The sequence below is a fragment of the Bubalus bubalis genome, chromosome 5 (assembly GCF_019923935.1).
Source record: "Bubalus bubalis isolate 160015118507 breed Murrah chromosome 5, NDDB_SH_1, whole genome shotgun sequence".
Classification (NCBI taxonomy): Eukaryota; Metazoa; Chordata; class Mammalia; order Artiodactyla; family Bovidae; genus Bubalus; species Bubalus bubalis.
Window position 1 is genome coordinate 23,804,760 of NC_059161.1, and position 27,270 is coordinate 23,832,029.

A 27,270-nucleotide genomic window follows, 5' to 3' on the forward strand; every position below is an offset into this window, starting at 1 on the left:
GCAGATTTTGACTCAAGGCAGACCATGAGTCCACGGTGACTCCTGCTGAGGCTGTACGTCATATATAATTATCTAGTCTTGAGTCACCAATTATAAATAAGATATCTACTAATGAAAGACAAAGCTTGTAAAAGATACTTAAAGACTCTCATAGGTCTTCAAAAGTGACAAATGTATATATATACTATATCCTCAGAAAAAGCTTTAGTTAGTTATTGAAGGGTTATTAAGGGTGGATTTTCCTCTTGCGGCTTAAAACACAAGGAGTCATATTGAAAGTTTTTATAACTCAGTAGTAAAGGATGTCAGATTAATGATATCCCTAATTTCCCTTCCTGAAACCAAGTCCAGCAAGACTTGGCAGGGAAATTTGTTAACAGTGTTAATCACCATACTGTGCCAAGTTATAACTATATTAGGCAGGGGATCTTTTTAGTCATATAATAAAATATATTCTTCTTACAAATAAAGCTTTATATATTGAGACATTTATTATAAAATGTTTTTAACTGAAACTTTGTGTTCTTATGGAAATCTTTTCTTTACCTAAATCTGTCATAATTCCTCTCCATTAAAATATTTCCTGAATGAATAAATACACTGCTTTGTACTGTTATTTGTGTTCATGTCTCCTGTCCCCTGCTAGTCTGTAACCTCCTTGGAAACAAACATAATGTACAGAACAAGGGCAAAGACTATGGAGTCAACCACTAAGGTTCAAATCAGATTTTCCACTTACTAGATCTTTGACCTTGCTCAAGTGCCTTACCTTCATTGTGCTTCAATTTCTTCATCTTTAAAGTGCTAATGATAACAATGACTACTTTACACTTAAATTGAAGAAAGTGAGGAAAACCACTAGACCATTCAGGTATGACCTAAATCAAATCCCTTATGATTATATAGTGGAAGTTAGAAATAGATTTAAGGGACTTGATCTGATAGAGTGCCTGATGAACTATGGACAGAGGTTCGTGACATTGTACAGGAGACAGGGATCAAGACCATCCCCAAGAAAAAGAAATGCAAAAAGGCAAAATCGCTGTCTGAGGAGGCCTTACAAATAGCTGTGAAAAGAAGAGAAGCAAAAAGCAAAGGAGAAAAGGAAGGATATACCCATTTGAATGCAGAGTTCCAAAGAATAGCAAGGAGAGATAAGAAAGCCTTTCTCAGCAATCAGTGCAAAGAAATAGAGGAAAACTATACAATGGGAAAGACTAGAGATCTCTTCAAGAAAATTAGAGATACCAAGGGAACATTTTGTGCAAAGATGGGCTCAATAAAGGACAGAAATGGTATGGACCTAACAGAAGCAGAAGATATTAAGAAGAGGTGGCAAGAATACACAGAAGAACTGTACAAAAAAGATCTTCATGACCCAGATAATCACAATGATGTGATCACTCATCTAGAGCCAGACATCCTGGAATGTGAAGTCAAGTGGGCCTTAGGAAACATCACCACGAACAAAGCTAGTGGAGGTGATGGAATTCCAGTTGAGCTATTTGAAATCCTGAAAGACGATGCTGTGAAAGTGCTGCACTTAATATGCCAGCACACTTGGAAAACTCAGCAGTGGCCACAGGACTGCAAAAGGTCAGTTTTCATTCCAATCCCAAAGAAAGGCAATGCCAAAGAATGCTCAAATTACCGCACAATTGCACTCATCTCACATGCTAGTAAAGTAATGCTCAAAATTCTCCAAGCCAGACTTCAGCAATACATGAACCATGAACTTCCAGATGTTCAAGCTGGTTTTAGAAAAGGCAGAGGAACCAGAGATCGAATTGCCAACATCCTCTGGATCATGGAAAAAGCAAGAGAGTTGCAGAAGAACATCTATTTCTGCTTTATTGACTATGCCAAAGCTTTTGACTGTGTGGATCACAATAAACTGTGGAAAATTCTTCAAGAGATGGAAATACCAGACCACCTGACCTACCTCTTGAGAAACCTATATGCAGGTCAAGAAGCAACAGTTAGAACTGGACATGGAACAACAGACTGGTTCCAAATAGGAAAAGGAGTATGTCAAGGCTGTATATTGTCACCCTGCTTATTTAACTTATATGCAGAGTACATCATGTGAAATGCTGGTCTGGAAGAAGCACAAACTGGATTCAAATTTGCTGGGAGAAATTTCAGTAACCTCAGATATGCAGATAACACCACCCTTATGGCAGAAAGTGAAGAGGAACTAAAAAGCCTCTTGATGAAAGTGAAAGAGGAGAGTGAAAAAGTTGGCCTAAAGCTCAACATTCAGAAAATGAAGATCATGGCATCTGGTCCCATCAGTTCATGGGAAATAGATGAGGAAACAGTGGAAACAGTGGCTGACTTTGTTTTTCTGAGCTCCAAAATCACTGCAGATGGTGACTGCAGCCATGAAATTAAAAGACGCTTACTCCTTGGAAGTAAAGTTATGACCAGCCTGAATATTAAAAAGCAGAGACAGTACCTTGTCAACAAAGGTCTCTCTAGACAAGGCTATGGTTTTTCCAGTGGTCATGTATGGATGTGAGAATTGGACTATAAAGAGGGCTGAGTGCCAAAGAATTGATGCTTTTGAACTGTGGTGTTGGAGAAGACTCTTGAGAATCCCTTGGACTGCAAGGAGACCCAACCAGTCCATCCTAAAGGAGACCAGTCCTGGGTGTTCATTGGAAGGACTGATGTTGAAGCTGAAACTCGAATACTTTGGCCACCTGATGCAAAGAGCTGACTCATTTGAAAAGACGCTGATGCTGGGAAAGATTGAGGGCAGGAAGAGAAGGGGACAACTGAGAATGAGATGGTTGGATGGTATCACTGACTCCATGGACATCAGTTTGGATAAGCTCTGGGATTTGGTGATGGACAGGAAGGCCTGGCGTGCTGCGGTTGATGAGATCGCAAAGAGTTGGACATGACTGAACGACTGAACTGAACTCAACTAGGGTTATTATAATGTTAAAATAAAGTTAATGTATATAAAGGGTTTAAAATAGTGCAAATTATATGAATGTTTGCTCGTAGTAACTTTCGTTTTCTAAAATATAACTAACATGTCCATTGACCAATGAATGGATGAAGTTGTAGTACTTATGTGCAATGAAATATTACTTAGCCATAAAAAGGAATTTATCTGATTCAGTTGTAGTGAGGTGGATGACTCTAGAGCCTGTTATACAAAGTGAAGTGAGTCAGAAAAACAATTATCATTTATTAATGCATATATATGGAGTCTAGAAAAATGGTACTGATGAACCTATTCACAGGGCTGGAATAGAGACAGAGAGAATGGACTTGTGGACACAGGAGGGGAGGGAGAGGGTGGAGCCAACTGAGAGAGTAGCATTGACGTATATTCACTAGCATGTGTAAAGTAGCTAGCTAGTAGAAAGTTGCTGTACAGCACACAAGCTCAGCTTGAGAGTGTTCTGTGATAACCTAGAGGGGAGGCATGGGATGGGATGGAGGGCAGAGTGAGAGGGAGGCTTAAGAGGAAGAGGATATATGTATACTTATGGCTGATTCATGTTGATGTATAGCAGAAACCAGCACAACATTGTAAAGCAGTTATCCTCCAATTAAAAATTTTTTTAAAACCACTAGCACTGAACAGATGGTGTGCACATAATGTATAATTAATATATAATTTTTGTAATGAATGATGCAGCTCTTCAGCCTTGTCCTTTCACTTGTTTGTTGCATAATTAATTAAATACTGTTTTTTGAAATCAAGGAGATACTGGAGTAAAGGGGAGAGATATTTCTAATACTTAAAACTCAATGGTAGTATGAAGACTGTATCAATTTAAGAAAAATAGTTTTCTCAACATTAACATTTTGGATACCTATATAATTACTTCATAGTTACCATGTTGTCCTTGGGATATAATCTCCAGGCTCTTGCACATTTTCAAAAACAAAGAAAACATTAGAGTGTGTGCAGCTATGGAGGAATTGGTATTTATTATTCGTCCTTCCCTTTCTCCACTGCATTTGTAGTGTTTCACAATTCAGTCTTCTCTAAAAAAGCCTTACATAAAATATCTAGTTTCCAGTTTATATATGCTTTTATCCAAGAGATAGGCATTCCCTCTCCGATTTAGTAAACACCACTATGTATAGAGCACCAAATTCCACTAAACTTGGGAAGCTAAAGCATGTATGATGAAAAGCCAGTCTACATCCATTAAAATGCAGAAGGCATCTATGATAAAAATTTATTTATCACAGTGATTCTCAGACCTGACTGATCATCAGAATGGAATCTTTTCAAAAAATGTATATAACAGAACAGCTTTCTTCTTAGACCCCTGAGTCTGTACCTTGGGGGAGGTGGGAAAGAGAGTAAAGATTCATATTTTGGAAAGTTCCCCAGGTCTCTATAGAAAATTATATGAACAATCAGGTTTGGAAACAGATGATGTATGTTACCACTGGAGAATTGTATGCATAGTAACCAGGAGGCGTTAATGGTTCTCAAGCATCTGTTAAAGAGGGAATAATTATAATTATGAATACCTGATGTCGGTTGGATTTTGCTACTTCTTATGCTTCTCAGGAAGAAACACACAAAAGAATAAGATGTGGTCTTTTTTCTTTTATTCAATTTTTAAAAGCTACCTTTAATATATATTGATTTCCCACCTTTACAAACTATTTCTCATCCTAAATTCTTCAATGAACACAGAGAAGACAACATGGGATCTTTCTTTTCTTTCTTCTTTCCTCTCTTCATCTCTGTTTCTTTCCTTCCCTTTTATCTTTCCTTTCTTCTTCCTTCTAGCCAGATGGTTTATAACACTTAAAAATTTTTTCCTGACTGGAAGAGGGCCAATCTGAATGATCTTTGTCTGTCTTGGGCATGGAAGGAAAGGAGATTCTGAGCATGGACCCTGCCTTCCAGGAAGACTGTGGCTTCCATCTCTCCTAAGTGCCCAACTCGTCCCTTAGTGTCCAGACTAGATTTGGGTGGGAAAGTAGAAAATAGAGACCAGAAGGCTGTGGAAAATGGAAGCAAACCTGTAGTTTATTTCTTCTCTAAATTACATTAAGTGTCAGTATCCCTTAACCGTAGTGTTCACTACTGTATGGACAGTTTCTATGAAAACATTTGTTGCATTAGATATTGTATGATGAAAATGTGATGAAATCAACAAAGTAATTTGGTGGGTCTGTATGGTGACATTTTAAATATTTTATTTTCCTTTTTATATGTACGGTAATGGAGTTTGACCTATATTAGAATGATTCTTATAATTTCTTTTTCTCATTGAATGCTTCTTTAAAAATAGTGGTTTTCCTTCTAAAATATGCCAGTTTTGAAGAGTAGAGTCACACTGATTTTTAAGCAACTTGATTATGGGTTTTGTTTTGCTTTTTTAAAAGAAATGTATTGATGTTAATTTGAGAGTGCATTCTGAATGATGCTGTTAGCCTAGTAATAATTTTCATTATTTCATTATGTTATATTTATTATAACATATTTCATTATGTTTTAAAGTGTTGAAAATATTTTGAGATGGGAAAAAATTTAACTTGGGTTTCTGAATGTTTATCTTTTATTTCCTATAAATTTTTATAACACTAGTAGAAGGAAAGAGAGTGAATGTTGGATATCATTTCCTTGACTTAAACATTTTAACAAATACTGCTTGAATTGGTTTAATATGCTGAAGTGTAGACAGTATAAAAAAAAAAGATTATTCTTTTCTAACTGAATAAAAATATATTTAACAATTACTTAAAGCAGCGTTAACCAAAGACAGCAACTGTTTGAGAGAAAGTGTTTCCTGCTGTTTATTGGAGGAAAAGAAATGTGATTTTGTATCTTACTTCCACGGTCCCACGTTAATTTCTATTGTTCTTGTGACAGTCTTCCATACTGATGTGATCCTTGTGGAGGTTTGTGCCTTCCATATCTCTTACTCTGTTATATCTTAAATCCCATTTTATGCAACATTTCTTCCAAGTAAAGCTATCAGAAGTTGACATTGGCTAGTCCCAGGATGGTAGAAAAATAATTAACTGCTGAACATAGGAATAATTTGATTATGTAGAAAAGTCATTCATTATAATTGCTGTAAAGAAGCCGTGTAATTTTGTGCCTGTTTATACTAGTCCTTTTTTTTTTTTTTACTGTATATAAGAAGATCAGCTTTGATGAAAATAGATTTTTTGTTTGAACTGTGATAGCCAAGCGAAAAATGAAGACAAGGCAGAAAATAAATCATTTGTTTTTAATGACAGAGTATGTACATATTGTTGAGAATTAAATAGGTAGGTAGTTATGTTTGTATTTGTCTTCAAGATCTTTGATTCTAATGAAAGTAGGAAGCTTTAGGGATAGATTTTGTATAGAAAGTCAATCTGACTTTAAGTATCTCAATTAAAAAAGATGATTTAGTGCCGGGGTCCAGCCCCGGCTGATCCAGGGTATTCGAAGCGGGGACGGCGTCGGCGACCTATTTAATTATTTATTCATCAAAGATATAAAGAGTAATAGAATGAGGATAGCTCAGTAGGAAAATTCAGTGGAGAAAAGAGGCTGAGTAGCTTGGTTTACGTGGGGGACCAATAAAACTTCAAGACAAGAAGTTTGCACCACTTACATAGGCCACAGGCGTCCTTCCGTTCTCCCGAAGGAGAGGAGACACTGAGGCCTCCCCTGTCGGATCTTAGAAGCCCAGGCATAATTAGTAAGCATGGTGGGTTCCGCGCTCCAGATGGAGACTCAGCCAGAGTGAGAGAGAGAGCGACATGGAGAGACCAGTATTTCGAGAAACTGGTCCCAATTCTTTATTTTCCATGGTCTACTTTTATACACTGAGATGTTATGCAAAAGTCACGCGGGGTCAGCAGTCCTGACTTTTATCAAAGTCAGGTGCTTCATACAAATGTATACAGAGGTCTTAGGGGTGTTACATCATCTTCTGGCCAGGGGGCCTGCTGACAATTTATGACCCTCTCCTTGTGACAGCAGTCAGTCAACCAGGACACTTATTTCTCCAGGGGTGATTATTCTTAAAACAGACGCCACCCAAATAAAGTTACATTCCTATAGGGTGAGGGTGTAGTGGGTTTTAGTTAAGGAAAGAATTTACTTAGCCTAAGGTCTAACGTGATTAATATCAAAGGTTAATACTTATTTCTTCTATATATTCATTAATGTGTATAAGGGCAGGGGATGTGGAGACTTAGCAGTAAACATTGGCTCAACAAATGAAAAACCCTTCATCAATACAATTTCTAATCAGCCCATTACACTTATACTAATAATTTTCTAACTTCTCTAAAGAACCTGTTTTTAGAAGATTTAAAGCATCTCGTGCCTCTCACAGTTGGGAAGCTGTGAGCAATCACATGTGGCCAGACAAGCCTGTCAGGCAGGCCAAAGAACCTTCAGAGGAATTTGTAGGTTGAAACACTCCTATCACTTCCAGGAATTATTATTAACTGGAGCTCTAAGTTAACTCCTTCTCCGAAAGAGGTGGTGGGGGACAGCCCCCCGTAAAGCCAGAGGTGTAGGTGAGAGCACAAAGTAGTAAAGTAGGCAGGCTCTGGTTATGGGGGTAGATGCTCGAGGATTTCCAGGGGGACTCCTGAGGCTCGATCCCGCCTTTGCGTATGTCAAGCCTCCTTCCTCATGACCTTTGCCATGGGCGGAGTGCCTCACGCCGGCCCCCAACAATTTAGTATCTGAATCGGTAGTGGCAGTGGAATCATCTGTTTGAAATTAGTTTCTAATAAAAGTCTCAATATAAATTTAGCCAAGGGCAGGAATTTTAAAAGTGTGAGTAAAATATTTAGGCTATCCAGAAATTGTGATCTTAACAGTTAGGGACTTTCTAATTATTTAGTTTCAAATATTGAGTTTTTCTAAAATTTTGCCAGATTTCTTATATGTAGCTGACTGGTATGAAGACATGCCAATTTGGCATTCTACTTATGAATTGCTGTAGAAATTCCAATAATTTAGGCTATTGCTATGATTTACTATATCATAGAAAATGTTGGATTAATTTTTAAGTTTTATTAAGCACAGTTCTATTCTTTGGCATTTTGTAAATTTAAAATCAAATTTATTCACATATAAAGTTTTAACCATTAAAACTGGAGTCTTACAAATGTAAAATAAGTTTCGGTGTGTAATCTCAGCACAAATATGATCTCATTTTCTTTTCAATGCATCTTGAATCTATCATCCATTTCTACTCCTACTACTCTTCCACTTATCACTAGTTCAAGTTTTCATCATTCCCTGCAATTAGTTCTCAGTAGTACCTGTGCTGCCTGAAATCCTTCAGTAGTGTCCTAGTGGTTATAAAATAAAATCTAAGCTTGATGTAATGTCTAACAACACCCTCCTTCTTCAGACTTCCCACCTACCTTTCCAGTATGGTCACCTACCACTTGCATAGGCATATTTTATACTTCAGCAACACTGAATTGCTTATAAATCCTCCAACACTTCTGATGGGTTTTTACGTTTATTTCTCTGCATTTAACCTTTGTGCCTTTGACCTTGCAGTTCACTGAGCGCAGTTATTCTTTCATATACCTCTTTTTGTTCCATATTATAATGTCATTAGACTGGAGGTCCTTTTACTAAAGTGCTGGGTTTTGTAATCACAAAAGTAGTAGAGTGATAACTGCCTAGCCCTACCTTTTGCCCATTGGTGAAATGATTTATATCATATTTAATATCCTTCAGGCTTTTTGAACATTTGATGACAGAGAGCATATGATTCACAAGGAAGTCTATTATATTTTTCCTTAACTCAAAATCTTACCAAGTTGACTTTGGTAAAACTTGGTAAAAGAGCAACTTTGGTAAAAGAACAGCTCGTTTTTCCCCATCACCTCATAAACAGTAAATATCTCTAAATGTGTAATGTTCAAGAACTTGTGGCTCTGTTTATAGCAAAGATCAACATTTTCTGTATTAATTTTCATTGTGCTAACTTGGTCTTTACTTCCGACTTAACTTGAATCCTCTGGGAGTATAATGTTACTTGAATATGTAGACAGTTCAAAGCTGCTGATTTCATGTACTACTTACACTTTCATGAACTAGTTTAAAATATGGGAATAGGAGACTGAAAGAAAAGAGAAGAATAAGGCAATTACTAGTATATGTAAACTACACTAGTATTTTACATACTGAGTTTCGCATTACATTTTACTTATTTTCAAGTCTTACAGATTTCCACTTGTGAAGTGAACTTGGAACTAGCCAAACTTCTGTGAGCCACTGGTGTAAGTCAAAGACCAGTATGGAATATAATCTCTTTTAACCAAATAAATGTATATAATATGGGTAAAAAATATTACCAATAGCCTTTACATGTATAATCGTTCTTATTGAACTCAAAAGCTTCCATAGGTTAAAAAAGTCTTGTCCTGTTTATCTTGGTATTATGTTGGCCTTGCGCTCAGTAAATGAAAAGAGACAGACAAACAAGTAAATCTTTCCTCTCTACTCCCCTCTCCCTAGCCCCCTGACCAAAAGTAGAAAGATGCAGATTTCTCCTTTCTCTTGAGTTCAACATGTATAGACAGTTTCTAGTATCTGTACTAGTGTTTTTCAGGGTATGGTCTACTGATCATCTACTTCAGAATTACTAATAACCTGGTGTATGTATTTAACATGCAAATTTCTAAACCCCAGACTTATTAAGCCAGAATTTGAGGGAGAGACCCAGGAACCTCCATTACTTGCTATTGTTTTTTCTTATGGGATGCATAATTCTCTTTCATTTTATTAAAAAAAACCTAGAATTATAGGGAGAAAGATTTTTCATTCCCTCTTTTAATCAGTCTTGCTCTCACCTGTGGAAATTTATAGAGCTCCAACAGTGTTCTCATCTGGGAAAGGGGGAAAAAGTTTTTAAAGCGTTTCTGACAATGGCCACCAAAGACCTCTTGTTCATCTCCCAGGAGTAAGTAGGTACATCCCACACCCTTCCAAGAGCCACATTAGGAGGCCTTCTGGGGTTCCTTTGGAAGTTGGTTACTTCAGAAGCTATAAAGACCAACTGTGAGGGAAGCATTGGGTATTGAGGTTCTAGTTGATCTCACTGCAAAAATAAAGGCTAGAACATTCTTGTATTGCTTGTGGTAAATCAGGATGTTAAAGCTGGAGTCAAAGATCTGACTCACAAAGGCATCCTTATGTTTAATCAGCCTGGTTTGACTCGGTGTTTACCAATTTATTATGAAGGATACAACTCAGAAACAGCCAAATGGGAAAAAGGTATAGGGAAAGGCATAGGCCGGAGTGGTGAGGCAAGGGGCTTCCTCCATACCCTCTCTGGGCAAGCGTCTGAGTGCTGTGAGATACCAAGTTTTGAGCTTTGTTTCTCTTTGTTTATTTTCCTTGTAAGTATTTGTTGAATTTCACAAATTAAATTGTGTCTAATCTTTTTTGTTCCAATTATTCATCAAAGAAAAGCTGTCTTTCAGTGTCATATATTTGTCTCATTCATTTGTGCATTTAGTCTCCTCATTCCTGTTTCTTCTCACTCCCCCCCACCACCCCCACCATAGATTACTTCTGATCCCATTGTATCTTTATAATCATTTCTCTATGTTAATTCAGATGGAGTTAAACATTGCTTGTTACCTTTAATTAACCCAGAAAAGTTTCTTTCAAACTCAGTATTTGTGTGTAACTCAGCTTGTATATTTGGCCATCATTAAAAATTAGAGGAAAATTTGATAAATATATTATCTGAACATGTTCATTTTTTTAATCTTTTTCACTTCAAATACCTTTATCTAATTTAAAGATTATATTTTACCCTCACTATTAAATATGATCCTTAAAAAAAAAAATCTGATTCTAATTATAGAAAAAATATAGTAGAGGAACTGATTCAAAGGTAGCTCAAAACCAAATTTAGTAGTAATTAGTTAGGAAGTCAGCCTTTAAAATAGTATAGAGGAATGGTAGACATAGTTTTTAATTGTTACTCCTCTTTCTGCTCCTTTAATGACTCTTATTTCCTCAAGTGTTTGATCTTAGGCATCCTATCTAAACTGTTACTTGTGTTCAAGGTTTTCAAGAATCTAGGATAATTCTGTTTGTCCAACCTTATTTCTGTTGTTGTTTTTGTTTGTTTGCTTGTTTTTTAGCACAAAGCATCTATTGGGAAGGTTTCTTCATTGTTCTACACTATTCCCGTTTTTACCTCTAGACTTGTGCTGATGCTGTTCCTTAAGTGTCTATATTGCCTTGTCTTCTATATTGCCTCTGCCATTTATCTAAATCCTTTCATCCTGTCCCAGCTCCAAACCCTGTTTTTCTATCCCTCTCCTACCCATTTCATCTCCCTGGTTTCTGGTTTCTGTGATGGTCCATACTGAAGGCACTGTCCAGTTCAGTTCAGTTCAGTTCACTCAGTCGTGTCTGACTCTTTGTGACCCCATGAACCGCAGCATGCCAGGCCTCCCTGTCCATCACTAACTCCCGGAGTCCACCCAAACCCATGTCCATCGAGTCGGTGATGCCATCCAACCATCTCATCCTCTGTCGTCCCCTTCTCCTCCTGCCCTCAATCTTTCCCAACATCAGGGTCTTTTCCAATGACTCAGCTCTTCGCATCAGGTGGCCAAAGTATTGGAGTTTCAGCTTCAACATCATGATGTCCTTCCAATGAATACCCAGGACTGGTCTCCTTTAGGATGGACTGGTTGGGTCTCCTTGCAGTCCAAGGGACTCTCAAGAGTCTTCTCCAACACCACAGTTCAAAAGCATCAATTCTTCGGTGCTCAGCTTTCTTTATAGTCCAACTCTCACATCCATACATGACCACTGGAAAAACCATAGCCTTGACTAGACGGACCTTTGTTGGCAAAGTAATGTCTCTGCTTTTAATATGCTGTCCAGGTTGGTCATAACTTTCGTTCCAAGGAGTAAGCGTCTTTCAATTTCATGGCTGCAGTCACCATCTGCAGTGATTTTGGAGCCCAGAAAAATAAAGTCAGCCACTGTTTCCATTGTTTCCCCATCTATTTGCCATGAAGTGATGGGACCAGATGCCATGATCTTCGTTTTCTGAATGTTGAGCTTTAGGCCAACTTTTTCACTCTCCTCTTTCACTTTCATCAAGAGGCTCTTTAGTTCTACTTCACTTTCTGCCATAAGGGTAGTGTCACTGTACCAGTGAAAAAGTATATTTTTCTCCAAGGTTGTATTTCGTTAGTGTTGCCTTAGTTATATTTCTTGCTTCTAGTTTGAGAGCAAAAAGTATCAACACCAGCAACTGCCATGATAAAAGCTACTTCATTTTCTAGGGAAGTTATAGTTAAGGTAAAATTTAGTCTTAATCTGAAAAGCCTGCATTATGTTTTTAATCAATTTTATAAGATCATAAATCTGATGCTGAAAATAATACAGTAGTATACTCATATTTGAGAAAACTGCCCTTTAATTGTAAAGAAATTTAGGTTACAGTGTCTTTTTCTATTTTCTTGGGCATACTGCACACAGCATATGGGATCTTAGTTCCCTGACCAGGGATTGAACCCTTGGCCCCTGCATTTGAAGTTCAGAGTCTTAACCACTGGACCACCTGAGAAGTCCCAGTTATAGTGTTTGAATGAGAATAACTACCACTTATTTTTTTGGTGCCTGAAATATGCAAGTTCTTTTTTGGTTAGATACATTGCTGTGTTTTCTTTGAATCATCATAAAAATTCTCTGAAATTCTTAAGATTATCTGTTTTATACTTGAAGAAATTGAGTTTCTAGGAGGATTGACCAGTACTATGGCAGAACCAAAATGCAGGTCTAGTTCTCCTTGTCTTAAATTAACTGCTGTTTCTACTTCATTACATGGTATCCCTAAAATAATACAGAACTCTTGAAACAGCTTTGCCAGAGTACCCTGGAGGAATTTATCCAATAGCACCCTTAGAAATGAACAGTTCCATACTCGGAAGCCCTCCTTTATGTTAATCAGCAATAGAGTCATTTTTCCCTGTCAGATATGCCACCGTAAGCACATTGTTCTCAGACTTTATTCAGAAGAGCTGTCTCAAGAGGTATTAATACGTGAGAGAAGTTGTCTGGTGTGGCTTGCTTGGCGAGAAGGGAGAAGACTTTGGAAAGCATTTGGAATGAAGGAAGGGTGGTGAAAATGATGCGATATTTTTGTGTATCTCAATTCTCTCTCCCTTGTATGTGTTTTTTATACCTTTTCTTGCTGAGTAAGGGTCATTTTGAGCTTGTGTGCCAAGTGTACCTTCTTAATTGTTCTTTTTCTGTTCTCTGAATCATGGTTGTTTGTTCTGTAACTCATTTGAATGTATTGAAGTGTATTTAAATGGGGATTTGATGCAGTTGGAAGTTGGTATAGAAAAGACTGGATAACTAAAGGCTTCTTAATAATGAAACACAGTAAAAATGGAACCTGCAGCAACCAACCATGTGGACAAATGAAAAAATGCCTTTTGTCTGCAAATTGCAGTGATCCTACATTAACATGGAGGTCTCTGTCTGGCTTAGGACAGCTGGCTAAGTCTGATCGTTCCCCTCCATACAGCCTTTAAAACCAGCACTCCTGAGTACTGCTTTCCTGGCCATTTTGTTTACTATCTCTGCTAATTAAGTGTACTAGATTATTAATAGACTACCAGGTGAGATTACTTCTGCATCCATCTTAACCAGTGATTGAGGTATATTACAGTTTTTAAAAATAGATTCTTTTTTGTTTGATTAAGGAAACTACAACCAGGAAGTAGAATGAACACAGAAATGTGATTTTTCTGAGGGACCACATCGGCTTAACTAATCCAGGGTTATCAGTAAAGGTCAGTCAATATTTTGGATATGAAAAAGCTATTCAGAGTTAGCTTCCATGCATCATTAAGTATTGATTAGTCATTAAGAAAGTGATTTTTCCAAAATATAGTTTATGTAATCTTGTAAGTCTATAACTAAATTTCAGGAATGACTGTTTCATGGAAAAGCTTGCTACTGAGTATTAGCTTAGTACTAAATTTGAAATCTAAATTTTTAGTACTAAATTTATCTTTGTGTGTGTTCTGCAGTAAGTTGTGGGGAGGGGTATGGGAACAGGGAAAAGAACTGTGGTGGCATTTCTAATACACTGAGGTGTGGTATATAGCACCAGGGTATGCAAGCCACTGCTGGGTTTTTTTGTAACTAATTGTGTGAGAATCCTTGTTTGTGGTTCTGATATCCCAAATCTGTTATTCTGACTGATTCTTGTATCAGACTGTTATTGAATAAGTAGTCTTATTTTTCTAGGCTCTTTAGAAGTCCTTAGTATACAGTTTAATAAACCATTTCATGGTTTTTTACTCACTTATTTTTGCTCTGTTTCTTTGCATGATAAATTCAAATCTAGATTCAAGACCCTTCACTAAAATAATCTGTAACTAAGAATCATGAACACAAATATTATTCAGATCTAATTCAAAAAGGAAAAGAATGCCTTATGACTGAACCTGTCTAAACATATGTTTACACATATATTTGAGAGGTATCCCCACCACTCTTTATTTACTTTCTAGGACATCTCAACCAAGGCCGTTGTGTATGTGTGTGAGAGTGTGTATGTATGTCACATCTTCTTCATTCATTCATCTCTTGATGAACACTTAGGTTGCTTCCATATCTTGACTATTGTCAATAATGCTGCAGTGAACATGGTGGGGGGGGGGGGTCATATGTGTTTTTTTTGTCCTTCAGGAATATACTTAGAAGTGGAATTGCTAAATCATATGGTAATTAAATTGTTAATTTTTTTTTTGAGGAACCTCTGTACTGTTTTCCATAGTAGCTGGACCAGTTTACATCCCCATCAGCTGTGTAGAATTGCCATCTACACAGTTGGCATTCTTCACATCCTTGCCAACAATTGTTATTTGTTCTGCACTGGGTCTTACTTGTGGCAAGTAGGATCTAGTTCCCTGACCAGGATTGAACATGGGTCCCCTGTATTGGAAGAGCAGAGTCTTAGCCATTGGACCACCAGGGAAGTCCTGTTATTTGCTCTCTTTTTAATAATAGCTATTCTGATAGGTATGAGGTGATATTTCACTGTGATTTTTATTTTTAGTTTCTTGATGACTAGTGTTTATATCTTTTTATGTGTCTGTTTGCCATTTTTATGCCATCTTTGGAAAAATGTAAATTCAAGTATGCTGCCCATTTCTTAATCAGGTTGTATGGTATTTTTTTCAATGTTGAGTTATATAATATAAAGATTAGGTCTTAACAGAAAGCAAGTAAGTTGAAGGTAGGGAGGATATATGATAGTCTGGTGACTCTGGTATAGGTATATAGGTGATTCCTTCCATGTGTGTGTGTGTGTTTCTGTCTATACACACATATTTTTCCAAACAGACTTGAGACATGGCTTTTTACTACTTTGAAATTTGAGTAATTTCTTACTGTATTAAGTTAGACTTTCAAAATGGCAAAACTTCTTAAAAGAAGCCCTACAAAGAAATTATACTACTAGACCAATATACATATATATATGTGTGCATGACCATATTCCCAGAGAGAGAAGCATATTATACCAAATTATGTTTAAAGAATGCTAATTTTCATATTTGTTTGGTAGAGACAGATTCCAGTGGTAAAAATTTAGTGAGCTACTATTTTGTATTTATATTCATGATCACCTTAGGCTCTTTTATCATTAGATAAAATCTGAATTTCATACACACTTATGTCTGATGCTACTCTCACTGTGATTAATGCTACTTTTTCTTAAATCTAATCATGACGTATAGGAGATATCTAGCACCTAGAATACCATTTCTTTGCCCTAAAAGTATCTGGTACCCCTTGTCTTAGAATGATAGTAAAGAATTTTCAACATTAATGGATATTTTCATTATTTATTTAGGAAACTCATTTATAAAGCTTAAGAATTTTAGATTTGAAAATGTAATAAGCCAACCAATGTAGAAGTTCTTTCAATTAGCAGTGTAATTCATTTCCTCCTACTAGGTAAATTAGTTGTAAGAAGTAGGTATTTGTTTGACTGAATCAAAAAAAGTTAAAGTGTGATGAAGGTAACATATTTTATTAAAACAATAACCCTTTATTCTGTTAATCATACATTATGACTATATTTTCCTGTTCATAATAGTCCTTATAATTTGGGATTAAAAAGGGACCCAGTATCATCCTACGCAAGGATACCAGTGCGGGGGAAAGAGAGGATTTGTGTTTAACTGAGTAGTCTTGAAAGCATTCCCTATGATAGATAAACTCTAATCTCCAAGATCTTAAGTTGGGCTGGCGGGGTGGCCATTAGCCTGGCACAGCCACTGCAGATACTGACTATGGTGCACTTCCTTCCACCTTATTTCTGTGGCCAAGTCCTTCTCAGATGGTATTTTACTTGAAATTTTGTATATTATTAAAAAATATATAAATAAATATAAAATGATAATTTTATATATTATTATATTTGAAATCATACTTATGGTTAGGAATCGAATCATATGAGATTTGAGGTGTAATATCCATATATAACGTCTGAGAGCTGAGGTTCTCCCATACATATCAAATGCTCACCTAAGACCCCTTTCTCCTTCTAAGTTAGTAGATTCAGGTCACAGCCAGTCATGTGATAAACTTAACAAACCAGTATGCCTAAAACCAAAAATTAACATGTTTTATCAGTCTCCACGTATTGATTCATGGCTTCGCTATTTCATAATTGTGTGTATGGCTTTGAACAAGTTATTAAGTGTCTTTAAGACCATGTTTTATTCTTTTTAAATTGAGGATAAAAGTATTCTCTCTTATCTTCCTCTGTGGATTGGTATGTGGATTAAGTGAAATACATAGTCCTTAGCACAGTAACTGGCCTGTAGTCTCAACAATTAGTTATGTGATGATGATAAATTTTTTTTTCATTGTCTCTATAAGATAATAAAATGAGACAGTGAGACAGTTGTAATATGAGAACTTTAGAGTCTAAGAAAACAAATTTTATTAATTGTCTGTCTTGAAAATACAGTTCAAACAATTAATTCACTCAGTTTTAGATCCTTCATAGAATGCAGGGAAGGCTGACTGTTAACATTTTAATTTAAAGAGCAGGACCTCTTATTGATAGATTGTTTTTTGGTATTCATTCTCTCTTAGACATATTTACATATTTTTTACTAAGTCATTTCTGAAAAACCACATGCTGAAAGAAAGGTCAGGGTCAAAAGAAACTGGTTTACCAATGGCACTTATTTAAAAACCACTGGAGATCGTCTTGGAGCCAGTGTGTGCCCCTATTTGTGTGGGCTCTCACATGCTGCCCACATGCAGCATAGACAAAAGTCTATATTAAGGTAAGTGATCACTCTGGGCAAATGGGGAGACTGTCTTGATGAATCAGATCCAAACAAAAGTGAAATGGGTATAACTCCAAAATCCAAAAGCAACAGAAACTTGATAAAAGAGAACCTCTGTAAGCGGGTTTTAATGGAAGAATGATTGTGCCTGTCAGGAAATCCACTACAGCTCAATAAGACGAAGCAATGAAATGTTAGCACTTTGAGTATTTTCTCTCTTTGTATATAAATCAGAGGCTACCATAGGAAAGCATATAACTGCCTTGGGATGATGTGAAGGAAATATAAAAGAGTGCAAAAATTGGAGAATTGAATAATACCACTTAACAGAACATTGATGGGACAGAGCCTCCTCAGAATCTCTGCATATCATCATATTTGCATTTCATCTCAGGGAAAGGAAGGGGATGTTCATAAGGCAGCTGTGGGTCATGCTTAAACAGAAAAACTGAAAGGGCAAATTCATTTGAAAGTGTTTTTCTGTTAAACCCACTTATAGAGGTTCTCTTTTATCGAGTTTCTATTGTTTTTGGATCTCAGAGTTATATCCATTTCACTTTTGTTTGGATCTGATTCATCTAGAGTCTTGGCAGTTTACCAGAGTGATCATTTACGTTAACGTGAGATATTCGTCCATACTGCACATGGGCTGTAGGATCCTGAAGGAAAACCAAATTCAGCCACACACAGAGTCCATGAACTCCTACATGAGGACAAAAGCCATTTTAATTTTTTTTTTAATTTATTTTGGCTGCACCTACAGCGTGTGGGTTCTCAGTTCCTGACCAGGGGAAGCCATTTTAATTTTCAGGATGCATTTTGAATAGGATGTTACCCACCCTCTCACCCCACCTCAAAGAAAGAAAAAAAATGAGGCAAAAGCCCCTAACTTTTATTTCTGTGTGTATAAGCTGGGTATGAAAAGAGCCTGAAGTGTGAGTGGTCTTTTATTTGCCGTGACACTGCAGTCATACTCGAAATTAACACTCTTTGAGCAACCAGCAAACAAGATAAAAAGCAGAGGCATTACTTTGCCAACAAAGGTCCGTCTTGTCAAAGCTATGGTTTTTCCAGTGGTCATGGATGGATGTAAGAGTTGGACTATAAAGAAAGCTGAGCACCAAAGAATTGATACTTTTGAACTGTGGTATTGGAGATGACTCTTGAGAGTCCCTTGAACAGCAAGGAGATCCAACCAGTCTGTCCTAAAGGAAATCAGTTCTAAATATTCATTGGAAGGACTGATGCTGAAGCTGAAACTCCAATATTTTGGCCACCTGATGCGAAGAACTGACTCACTGGAAAAGACCCTGATGCTGGGAAAGATTGAAGGCGGGGGGAGAAGGGGATAACAGAGGATGAGATGGTTGGATGGCATCACTGACTCGATGGACGTGAGTTTGAGTAAGCTCTGGGAGTTGGTGATGGACAGGGAAGCCTGGCGTGCTGCAGTCCAAGGGGTCGCAAAGAGTTGGACATGACTGAGCAACTGAACTGAACTGAAAAAAGATATCTCTGTTTATAAAAAAGAAAACACCAAATAAGACACAAGCCTCTGTGGAAAGAATATTAAGGAATTGACAGATAAAATGAAGATTGTAATGTAGCAGATTGTTTTCATTGTTTTGTGGTTGTTTAAAGCCTAACTATCTCAAATTTTTATATACTTATTTCTTTGTATATATAATTAATATTTGTCTTTAAAGATATATTTGTGTGTGTGTGTGTGTGTGTATATATATATATATATATATCTTTAAGGTAGACTATTAAATTCAGCCATCCTCCCCACTGTTCTGTGTCCCCTAGGGAATTGTATTTGCAGGTACTGTGCGTTGTACATAGTGATTTATCTTTGTCATTATGTCAGGTGCTTATCTCAAGGACTGAAATGAATGTTCAGTTTTAACTTAGTGAACACTTCAGTAAGAAAATTCAGTGCCTGTAGGACAGACCACTTACATTACTTGTTGCTGGTGACCTCAAGGGCAGCTCGTGTTTTGGAGGACAGATGTGATTAGTATTTCAGTGCACTTCACACTTGCTGTGTCACTAATAGTGTTCTAACGAGACTCAGTTTTAAGGATCCTATGTCTGGGCATTTTTTGCCCCTAGAAAAGATCTTTGAGGAACTTTCTTTCCTTAGTTTTACAACACAGACCATAAAGTTGTTTGTGGGGAGAAAATGTTTCTGAAATTTTTAGATCCTTAATTTGGCAAGGTTGTGCTTTTAATTTAAACATCTAAAGGGTGGGCGGCAGTGTGTCGTTTCTAGCTTCTGTCTTAGGGTAGTGCTGTGATTAAGATTGCTGGAATCAGGTACTAGGCTTCCTTCCTTGAGACTGTAAATATTAGCTCCAAAGATTTGTTGGTTGGTTGGTTTAGTCACTAAGTTGTGTCCAACTCTTGTGACCTCATAGACTGCCTGCCAGGCTCCTCTGTCCATGGGATTCTCTAGGCAAGAATACGGGAGTGAGTTGCCATTTCCTTCTCCAGGGGATCTTCCCAACCCAGGAATTGAACCAGGGTCTCCTGCATTGTAGGCATATTCTTTACCAACTGAGCTGTGAAGGAAGCCCCAAAGCTTTGGGTTGTGGGGGGAGGCGGTTACTAACTTTTTATGCCTCAGTTTCCTCTTCTATGAAATCAGAATATGGTATCTTCTACATAATATTTAGGAATAAAATTAGAAAATACATAGAAAGTATTGAGATAAGTGGGAAACTCAAGGTAAATGATTAATCAATAAATAATAAATGTTCTGTCATCTTCAATATGGTATACGTTAATTGACATAGCTAGACAACTATTTGTTTTTCATTGATCAGATATTAATTTTGCAGCATGCAAAACATTCTCTGCATTTAAGTGATTTATAACCTAGTAAACACAAAATATTTATAAACAAATAACTGTGGTATAAGCTTGAATGAAAGACATCCTTAAAAAAGAATTATCCCAGAAAATATTGGCCCTGGAAGGGAGAGATTACTTCTAATAGGGAGAATTTTAAAAGACTTTATGAGAATATTGGCTTCTGTGCTGGTCTTCATAAATACTAAAAGAGTTTCAGAAAGCTTAAGACAGTGGAAAGACCATACCTGGACAGAAGACTGTAAACCAGCATCTGGTTACTACCACCCGGGCATTATACAATAACTTTTATCTGAATTCAAAATCATCACTAGAAATCTTTTTAAGTTACATACTTTTGAGGTCTGTCTGATGTCTGTTTAAAGTGAAATTGAGGTTCAGAGAGGTTAACTGATTTACCTAAGACAACACAACCAAATAAGGAGTAATAGAGTTGGAAATTGAACCTAGGTCTACCTGACTCCAAAATGCATATTCTTTCTGCTACACTGCCTTCCGTGTAGTTAGAGAAAAGTGTGAACAAAGATGTTGATGAGGGGAACTGTAATGCAAGTGTGGAACACTTTTAATAGAGTGGTACCCGTAAAAAGGTGGGTGGTGGTTATGGTTTAGTCTCTAAATCGTATCTGACTCTTGCGACTCCATGGACTGTAACCCTTCAGTCTCCTCTGTCCATGGAATTAGAAACTCTATTGGGGAATGAGGCCAGAGAGGTACCAGAGTATACAGTCTAGAATAACACAAGGAAAAGAAGTTTGGGCTCTCTTCTGTAGGAATTAGTAAGCTCCTAAAGCCCAATGTACCAGGAGATGAGCTTATCCCATGAGAGTATTTTTGTAGCAGTGTATAGAATGCATTATAATGAGAGGAGATAAGAAGTAGAGAGTTTGGTTAGGTTATTAAATAATTTAATCAGTATTTTTCTATATTTCCTTTTAAAAATGATAAAGTTGCCCTCACATATTATAAGCTTGTTTATTTAAAGGTATTTCAATATAATTCACTTCAAAAAAACCTTTAGAGCTGTTTTGAAGATACAGTTATTATCTCCCACCTAAAGATGATAAATGGATAGTGATAGATGACTATAAATGGCATGAAAATAATAAACATTATGATGAAGCCACTATCATATTCTGAAAGTGGATAATGGACATTTATTCTCTCTATGGAAGCAATTTGGTGAGGTCCCCTGTCACCTAGGAGATGAGGAAAAACTTTTTCCAGAAGCTTCTGTCAAAATGAAGTTCTAGAAGCTGAGTTAGCTCCAGGGACTTTTGCAAAGGTTTTGAACATTAGGTAGAGCTGTTTCTGAGGTCACCAGTACCGTTGTTGTTCAATTACTAAGTTGTGTCCAACTCTATGTAACCCCAGGACAGGAGGAGAAGGGGGTGACAAAGGATGAGATGGTTGGATGGCCTCACCAACTCAACAGACATGAGTTTGCTTGTTTTCGTGTCCATTAAGTAAGTGATGCTATCTAACCATCTCATCCTCTGCTCCCCCCTTCTCCTTTTGCCTCCAAACTTCCCCAGCCTCAGGGTCTGTTCCAGTGAATCGGCTCTTCACATCAAGTGGTCAAAGTATTAGAACTTCAGCAACAGTCCTTCCAGTGAATATTCAGGATTGATTTCCTTTAGGATTGATTGGTTTGATCTCCTTTCAAGCCCAAGGGACTCTCAAGAGTCTTCTCCAGCACCACAGTTCGAAAGCATCAATTTTTTGGTGCTCAGCCTTCTTTGCAGTCCAATTCTCGCATCCATACATGACAACTGATAAAACCATAACTTTGAGTATACAGACCTTTGTGGGCAAAGTGATGTCTCTGCTTTTAAATACACTGTCTAGGTTTGTCATAGCTTTCTTTCCAAGGAACAGGTGTCTTTTCATTTCATGACTGCAGTCACCGTCCACAGTGATTTTTGGAGCCCAAGAAAATAAAATCTTTCACTGCTTGCACTTTTCCACTTCTGTTTGCCATGAAGTGATGGGACCCGATGCCATGATCTTGGTTTTCTGAGTATTAAGCTTCAAGCCAGCTTTTCACTCTGCTCTTTCACCCTCATCAAGAGGCTGTTAGTTCCTCTTCACTCTGTGCCTTTAGAGTGATATCATCTGCATATCTAAGGTTGTTGGTATTTCTCCCAGCCATCTTGATTCCAGCTTGTGATTCATCCAGTATGGCATTTTGTATGATGTACTCTGCATATAAGTTAAATAAGCAGGGTGACAACATGCAGCCTTGTTGTACTCCTTTCCCAATCTTTGGGACCCCATGGACTGTAGCCCACCAGGCTCCCCTGTCCATGGGATTTTCCAGGCAAGAAAACTGGAGTAGATTGCCATTTCCTCCTCCACGGAATCTTCCTGACCTAGAGATCAAACCCAAGTCTTCTGCTTTGGCAGGCGGATTCGTTACCACTGAGCCACCTGAGAAGCAAGAATTCACCAATACCATCTAATGCCCAATCTAATAACATACTATTAAACAATTTCTTCATTTTCTCATGATTTTGGACACTTCTGACTATCTTTTCTTTTTGGAAAAAAAAACCTCGCTCACTTAGAAACAGTTCCTTATAGGATGTATACTATATGCCAGATACATTAAGTGTCTCTGTTCATAAAAACAACTCACTTAGCTCAGTTTTCTTCCCACCCCACCCGTCCCCTTCCTTTTTCCTTCCATTAGCTCTGTGAGCTCAGTTTTCATTAGCTTAGTTTTATTTGATATTTGAAGAGACTGAGAGTCAGAGAGGTTTGGTAAGTTGTCCAGGATGACATAGTTTGGAAATGTTAGAGCTTTGAATTCAAGTGTTTCCTACCACAATGACTATGTTTATTCCACTCTGCCACTTTCACTCTATATAGCGTAATTTGCCTGCATATTTTGTTAATTTGATTTTAGAGATAGAGATTTAGGTCCATTTCACTCAGAAGGCCAATTACTAACATGTCCCAGAACTCAGAAGTGAATTCTGTGGAGGTGCTTTATTTTGTAAGAGAAGCTGAAAGACCTCTCTGAGGTGATCAGGGGACTTAAAATTGAGTATAAAATACAGTTTGTCATTTTTACAAATGTGAGATCCCAAATTGGGGGTAGAGTTGTTTAATATCCTGAAATCAAACAAGAAAAGAATCAGCTGATAGAAAACTCACATTTCCTTACATCTTGAGAAAGCTTTGCCATACAATGGAAATTCACAGTAATGGTGCTAATTTATCTGGAAAGATTTCACATCTAATCATTTCTAATCATAGTAATTGCTCCAGGAACTCAGAACAGAGAGGTGGGAGACACTCACTTTTCCTCTCGATTCTTACCACACATTCTACCTATTCAAGTAAACTAATTTCTTATTTTAAGAGAGAAAGATTCAACAGTGCCTAAAGAATAGCACATTATTGTCCCCATTTCTCAATCCAGCAGACTCGCTAGACTCTCTTATCAATTTTAATTATGCACTTCTTCATGTTACGGATTTTTTTATGTATACAACAATATGATCCACAAGTAAAGAAAGTTTAATCTACCTTCCCAATTTTGGTACCTTGGTACATTTTGTTCATTTAGACTTACTCCAATGGCCAGGTACTTTAGTAGAATATTAAATAGAGGTTTTGATATATGGCATCCTTATCCTGTTACTTGCCAGGAGGAAAACTTGATTATGTCACTATTATATATGATTTCTACTTTAGGATTTTTGTAGATACTCTTATTAAGAAGTTTCATTTTCAGTTGTCAAGTTTTCTTGTCACTAATGAGTGCTAAAGTGTATTATTGCTTTCTTTTGTACCTATTGATGTAATATTTCTTTTTGAAATATTGATGTAACAGGTAACATTTTTTTTTTCCTACTGTTAAACCAATCTTTTGTTGTTGGAATAAGCCCAAATTGTTCAAGATATAGTATCCTTATATCAATATATTGTTAAAATTGACTTCTGCTATTTTGTTTAGCACTTTTCCATCTATTTTCATGAATAACATAGGCTTATAATTTTTTTTCTTGCATTGTCCTTGTCAAATTTTGATTTCATAGTTATATTAGCTTCATAATACAAGTTAAGGAATGTTCCTTCCTATGGAAAAAAATGTGTAAGATTGGAATTGCTCCTTTCTTGAATATTTGATTGAACTTGTAGGTGAAATCATATGAGCCTGAGGTAGAAAAAATTTTTGACAGTTGATTCAGTTTCTTTTTTTTCTTTTAATGTAATGCCTGTTTTACATTACAGGATGATTCATGTTTTCTATTTCTTCTTGGTCAAGTTTTAATAGGAACTTTTCCACTTGGTTTAAATATTTGATTTGTTAATATAAAATCTTCTATTTTTTCTGCAAAATTATTATTCTGAGAGAAGGAGAAATCAGTTTAACATGCTTAACATTTGGAAACTAAATAAGGAAAGGGATATATTCTGATTTTGTTTAATAGGGACCTATGTCTTCGGGTTAAAAAGAAATTGTTTGTCATCCTGTGTACCAAGACTTGCACATAAATCCATCCTTATTTTATGGGAGTATCTCTCCATGAACATGGTATCTCTGTCAGTTTATTTAGGTGTTCCTTAATATCTCTCAGTGTTTATAATTTTCAACATGTAGATCTTACATATATTTTGGTTGTCTCTAAGCAGTTATTATAAGTGATATTTTTAGAAAAATCCCTTTGCTAAGTATTCATTGCTGGTTTATAGAAATAAATTTTAATATAATGACCTTGGAGCTGATAGCCCTGCTAGGTCAAAATATTGTTCTAGCAGCTGTTTTAAAGATTTTTAAAGACTTTCTACATAGGCAGCCATGTCATTTACAAATAAAGACAGCTCTACTTCTTTATTTCTGATCTGTATGCTTTTCCTTTCTTTTCTTTGACTCTTGCCCATTGGGTAGGACCTCTGACGCAGGGTTAGATGCAAGTGATGATAACAAGCATCCTACCCTTGCTCCCAGTCTGAGAATTAGTTCAACATTTCACCATTAAGTATGACATTAGCTGGAAGATTTTCATAGGTATTCCTTATCACCTTGAGGAATTCTTTTCTATTCTTAATTTTCTGAGAGTTTTTATTATGAATATGTATTGAATTCTGTTGAATGCATTTTCCATGTCTATTGTAATTATATGATTTTTCTCTTCTGTTAAAAATGTTAATTACATTCATTGTCTTAAAAAAATATTTAAGCCTACTAGAATATCTGGATTAAAACCACTTGGGCATGATGTATTATTCTTTTTATACATGGCTGAATTCTCTTTACTGGAATTTTTAAAGAGTTTTTAACATCTATTTATAAAGATAATCGGTCTGTAATTTTTTAATAATATCTTTTGCTTTGTTTGACTCAAACTGAATTTGGAAGTGTTCCTTCCTCCTCTGTTGTCTGACTTGGTCTTCTGTCATATTTTGGAATTGAATTGTCTTTCATGTAATTCATTTATTTCATTGTGTGTCAATTTTATTAGCATTAAGTTTTTTCTACTCATACTGTCTTTTTCTTTAAATATCTGTAGGATGTCCAGTGATATCCCCTCATTCCGGATATTATTACCTTACCCTTTCTCTCCTTTTGGAGAGATTTTTCAATTTTATTTCCAGAACTTTTGTTTTTAATAATTTTTGCCCATTTTTGTCTTTTTATTTTATTTGGTTTCTGCTTTTTATTACTACCATATTTATACTTCTGTTGTATGTAATTTGCTTTTTTCCTAGCTTCTTAAGCCGAAAGCTGTTACATCATTTATATTAAACTTTCTGCTTTACCAATACAAGGATAAAGAGATATAATTCTATGTAAGCACTGTTTTAGGTGTATTTGTTGTTGTTTGGTCACTAAGTCAAGAATACTGGAGCAAGTTGCTGTTTCCTTCTCTAGGGGATCTTCCTGATCCAGGGATTGAACCTGCGTTTCCTGCACTGTGGGCAGGTTCTTTACCACGGAGCCACCAGGGAAGCCCTTAGTGTATTACACAAATTTTAATATATTGTTTTCTCAGTATCTTTCAGTATATTGCTTCTTATTTCCTTGTGATTTCTTTTTTGATCCCTATGTCATATAAGAGTGTTTAAAATCTCCAAATATTCCAAGTGTCTCTTGTTACTGATTTCTACTTTAGGTCTGTTTGGTCAGAGTCCACACTTATATGGTTTCATTCTTTTAAATGAGCTGAGATATGTTTAATAGTCTGGGCTCATGGTCTGTCTTGGTATATACTTTTTACGTAGCTTAAGAATGTGTATTTTTACCATTTAAGATTTTATGTAAATATTAATTTGTTCAATTTGTTTCTGATAGTATTATTCAAGTCTTTTATATATTTTTTTTATTTTCCATCTCCTTGTTCTTTGAATTATTGACAGATGAGTGTTGAAATCTGCACACTCAAGTGTGGAGCTACCCGTTTCAATTCGGTTCTATCAGTTTTTGCTTCATATGTCTTGAAGCTGCATTTTATTTATATGTCATATTTAGGGGTTTTTTAATGGACTCATTTAATTATAGAATGTTTCTCTAATTCCTGGTCATATTCGTGTCCTAACGTCTACTTTCTATGCGTTTTTTGCTTGGTTGTTTTTTTTCCCTCTCCTTTTGGCTGTGCCTTTTGACTTGCAGGATCTTAGTTCCCTGACCAGGGGTTGAACCTGGGCCATGGCAATGAAAGCACTGAATTCTAATCACTGAACCACCAGGAAATTCCCAGAAGTCTACTTCTGATATTAGTAGAACCATCCCAACTTTCTTATGATTAATGTTTATATGGTATATTTTTTCTCTTTTTAAAAATATCTGTTTTTCTTTAAAGTGTGTTTCTTGTGGGCAACATAAACTTGCTCTTTTATCAAGTCTTATCATCTCTGCCTTTTAATTGTAGTTTTTAAACCATCTACATTTACTCGTCAGTCTAGTTAGGTATTGTCTACCATCTTGCTATTTGTAGTCTGTTTGGGCAATCTGTTCTTTGTGCCCATATTTCTCATTTTTTAATTGAATATTTTATAATTCATTTTATCTCCTTTAGTAGTTTATTAGCTGTACTGTTTCTTTTCCTTTTCTAGTGG

General features: G+C 36.4%; 1 protein-coding gene and 1 non-coding gene across 11 annotated transcripts in view; both read left to right on the plus strand.

The window, feature by feature from the left end:
* The window catches only part of COP1 (COP1 E3 ubiquitin ligase), a 236,663-nt gene that overhangs the window by 196,327 nt on the left and 13,066 nt on the right, over nt 1-27,270 (plus strand). Inside the window, exon 19 of one of the 10 annotated variants that reach the window (XM_045165680.1) lies at nt 9,185-9,226. The exons of 8 other annotated variants lie outside the window; for them this stretch is intronic. In XM_045165680.1, the coding sequence (XP_045021615.1) occupies nt 9,185-9,211 (27 nt within the window). In that variant the 3' untranslated portion in view covers nt 9,212-9,226. Of the gene's footprint in view, nt 1-9,184; nt 9,227-13,713; nt 13,804-27,270 lie in introns of those variants that run through there. One more of the 10 variants, XR_003109407.3, reaches the window with a different exon arrangement.
* LOC112585332 lies at nt 13,396-13,536 on the plus strand. The gene has a single exon (XR_003109805.1). It is a non-coding gene; the product is annotated as a small Cajal body-specific RNA 3 (non-coding RNA).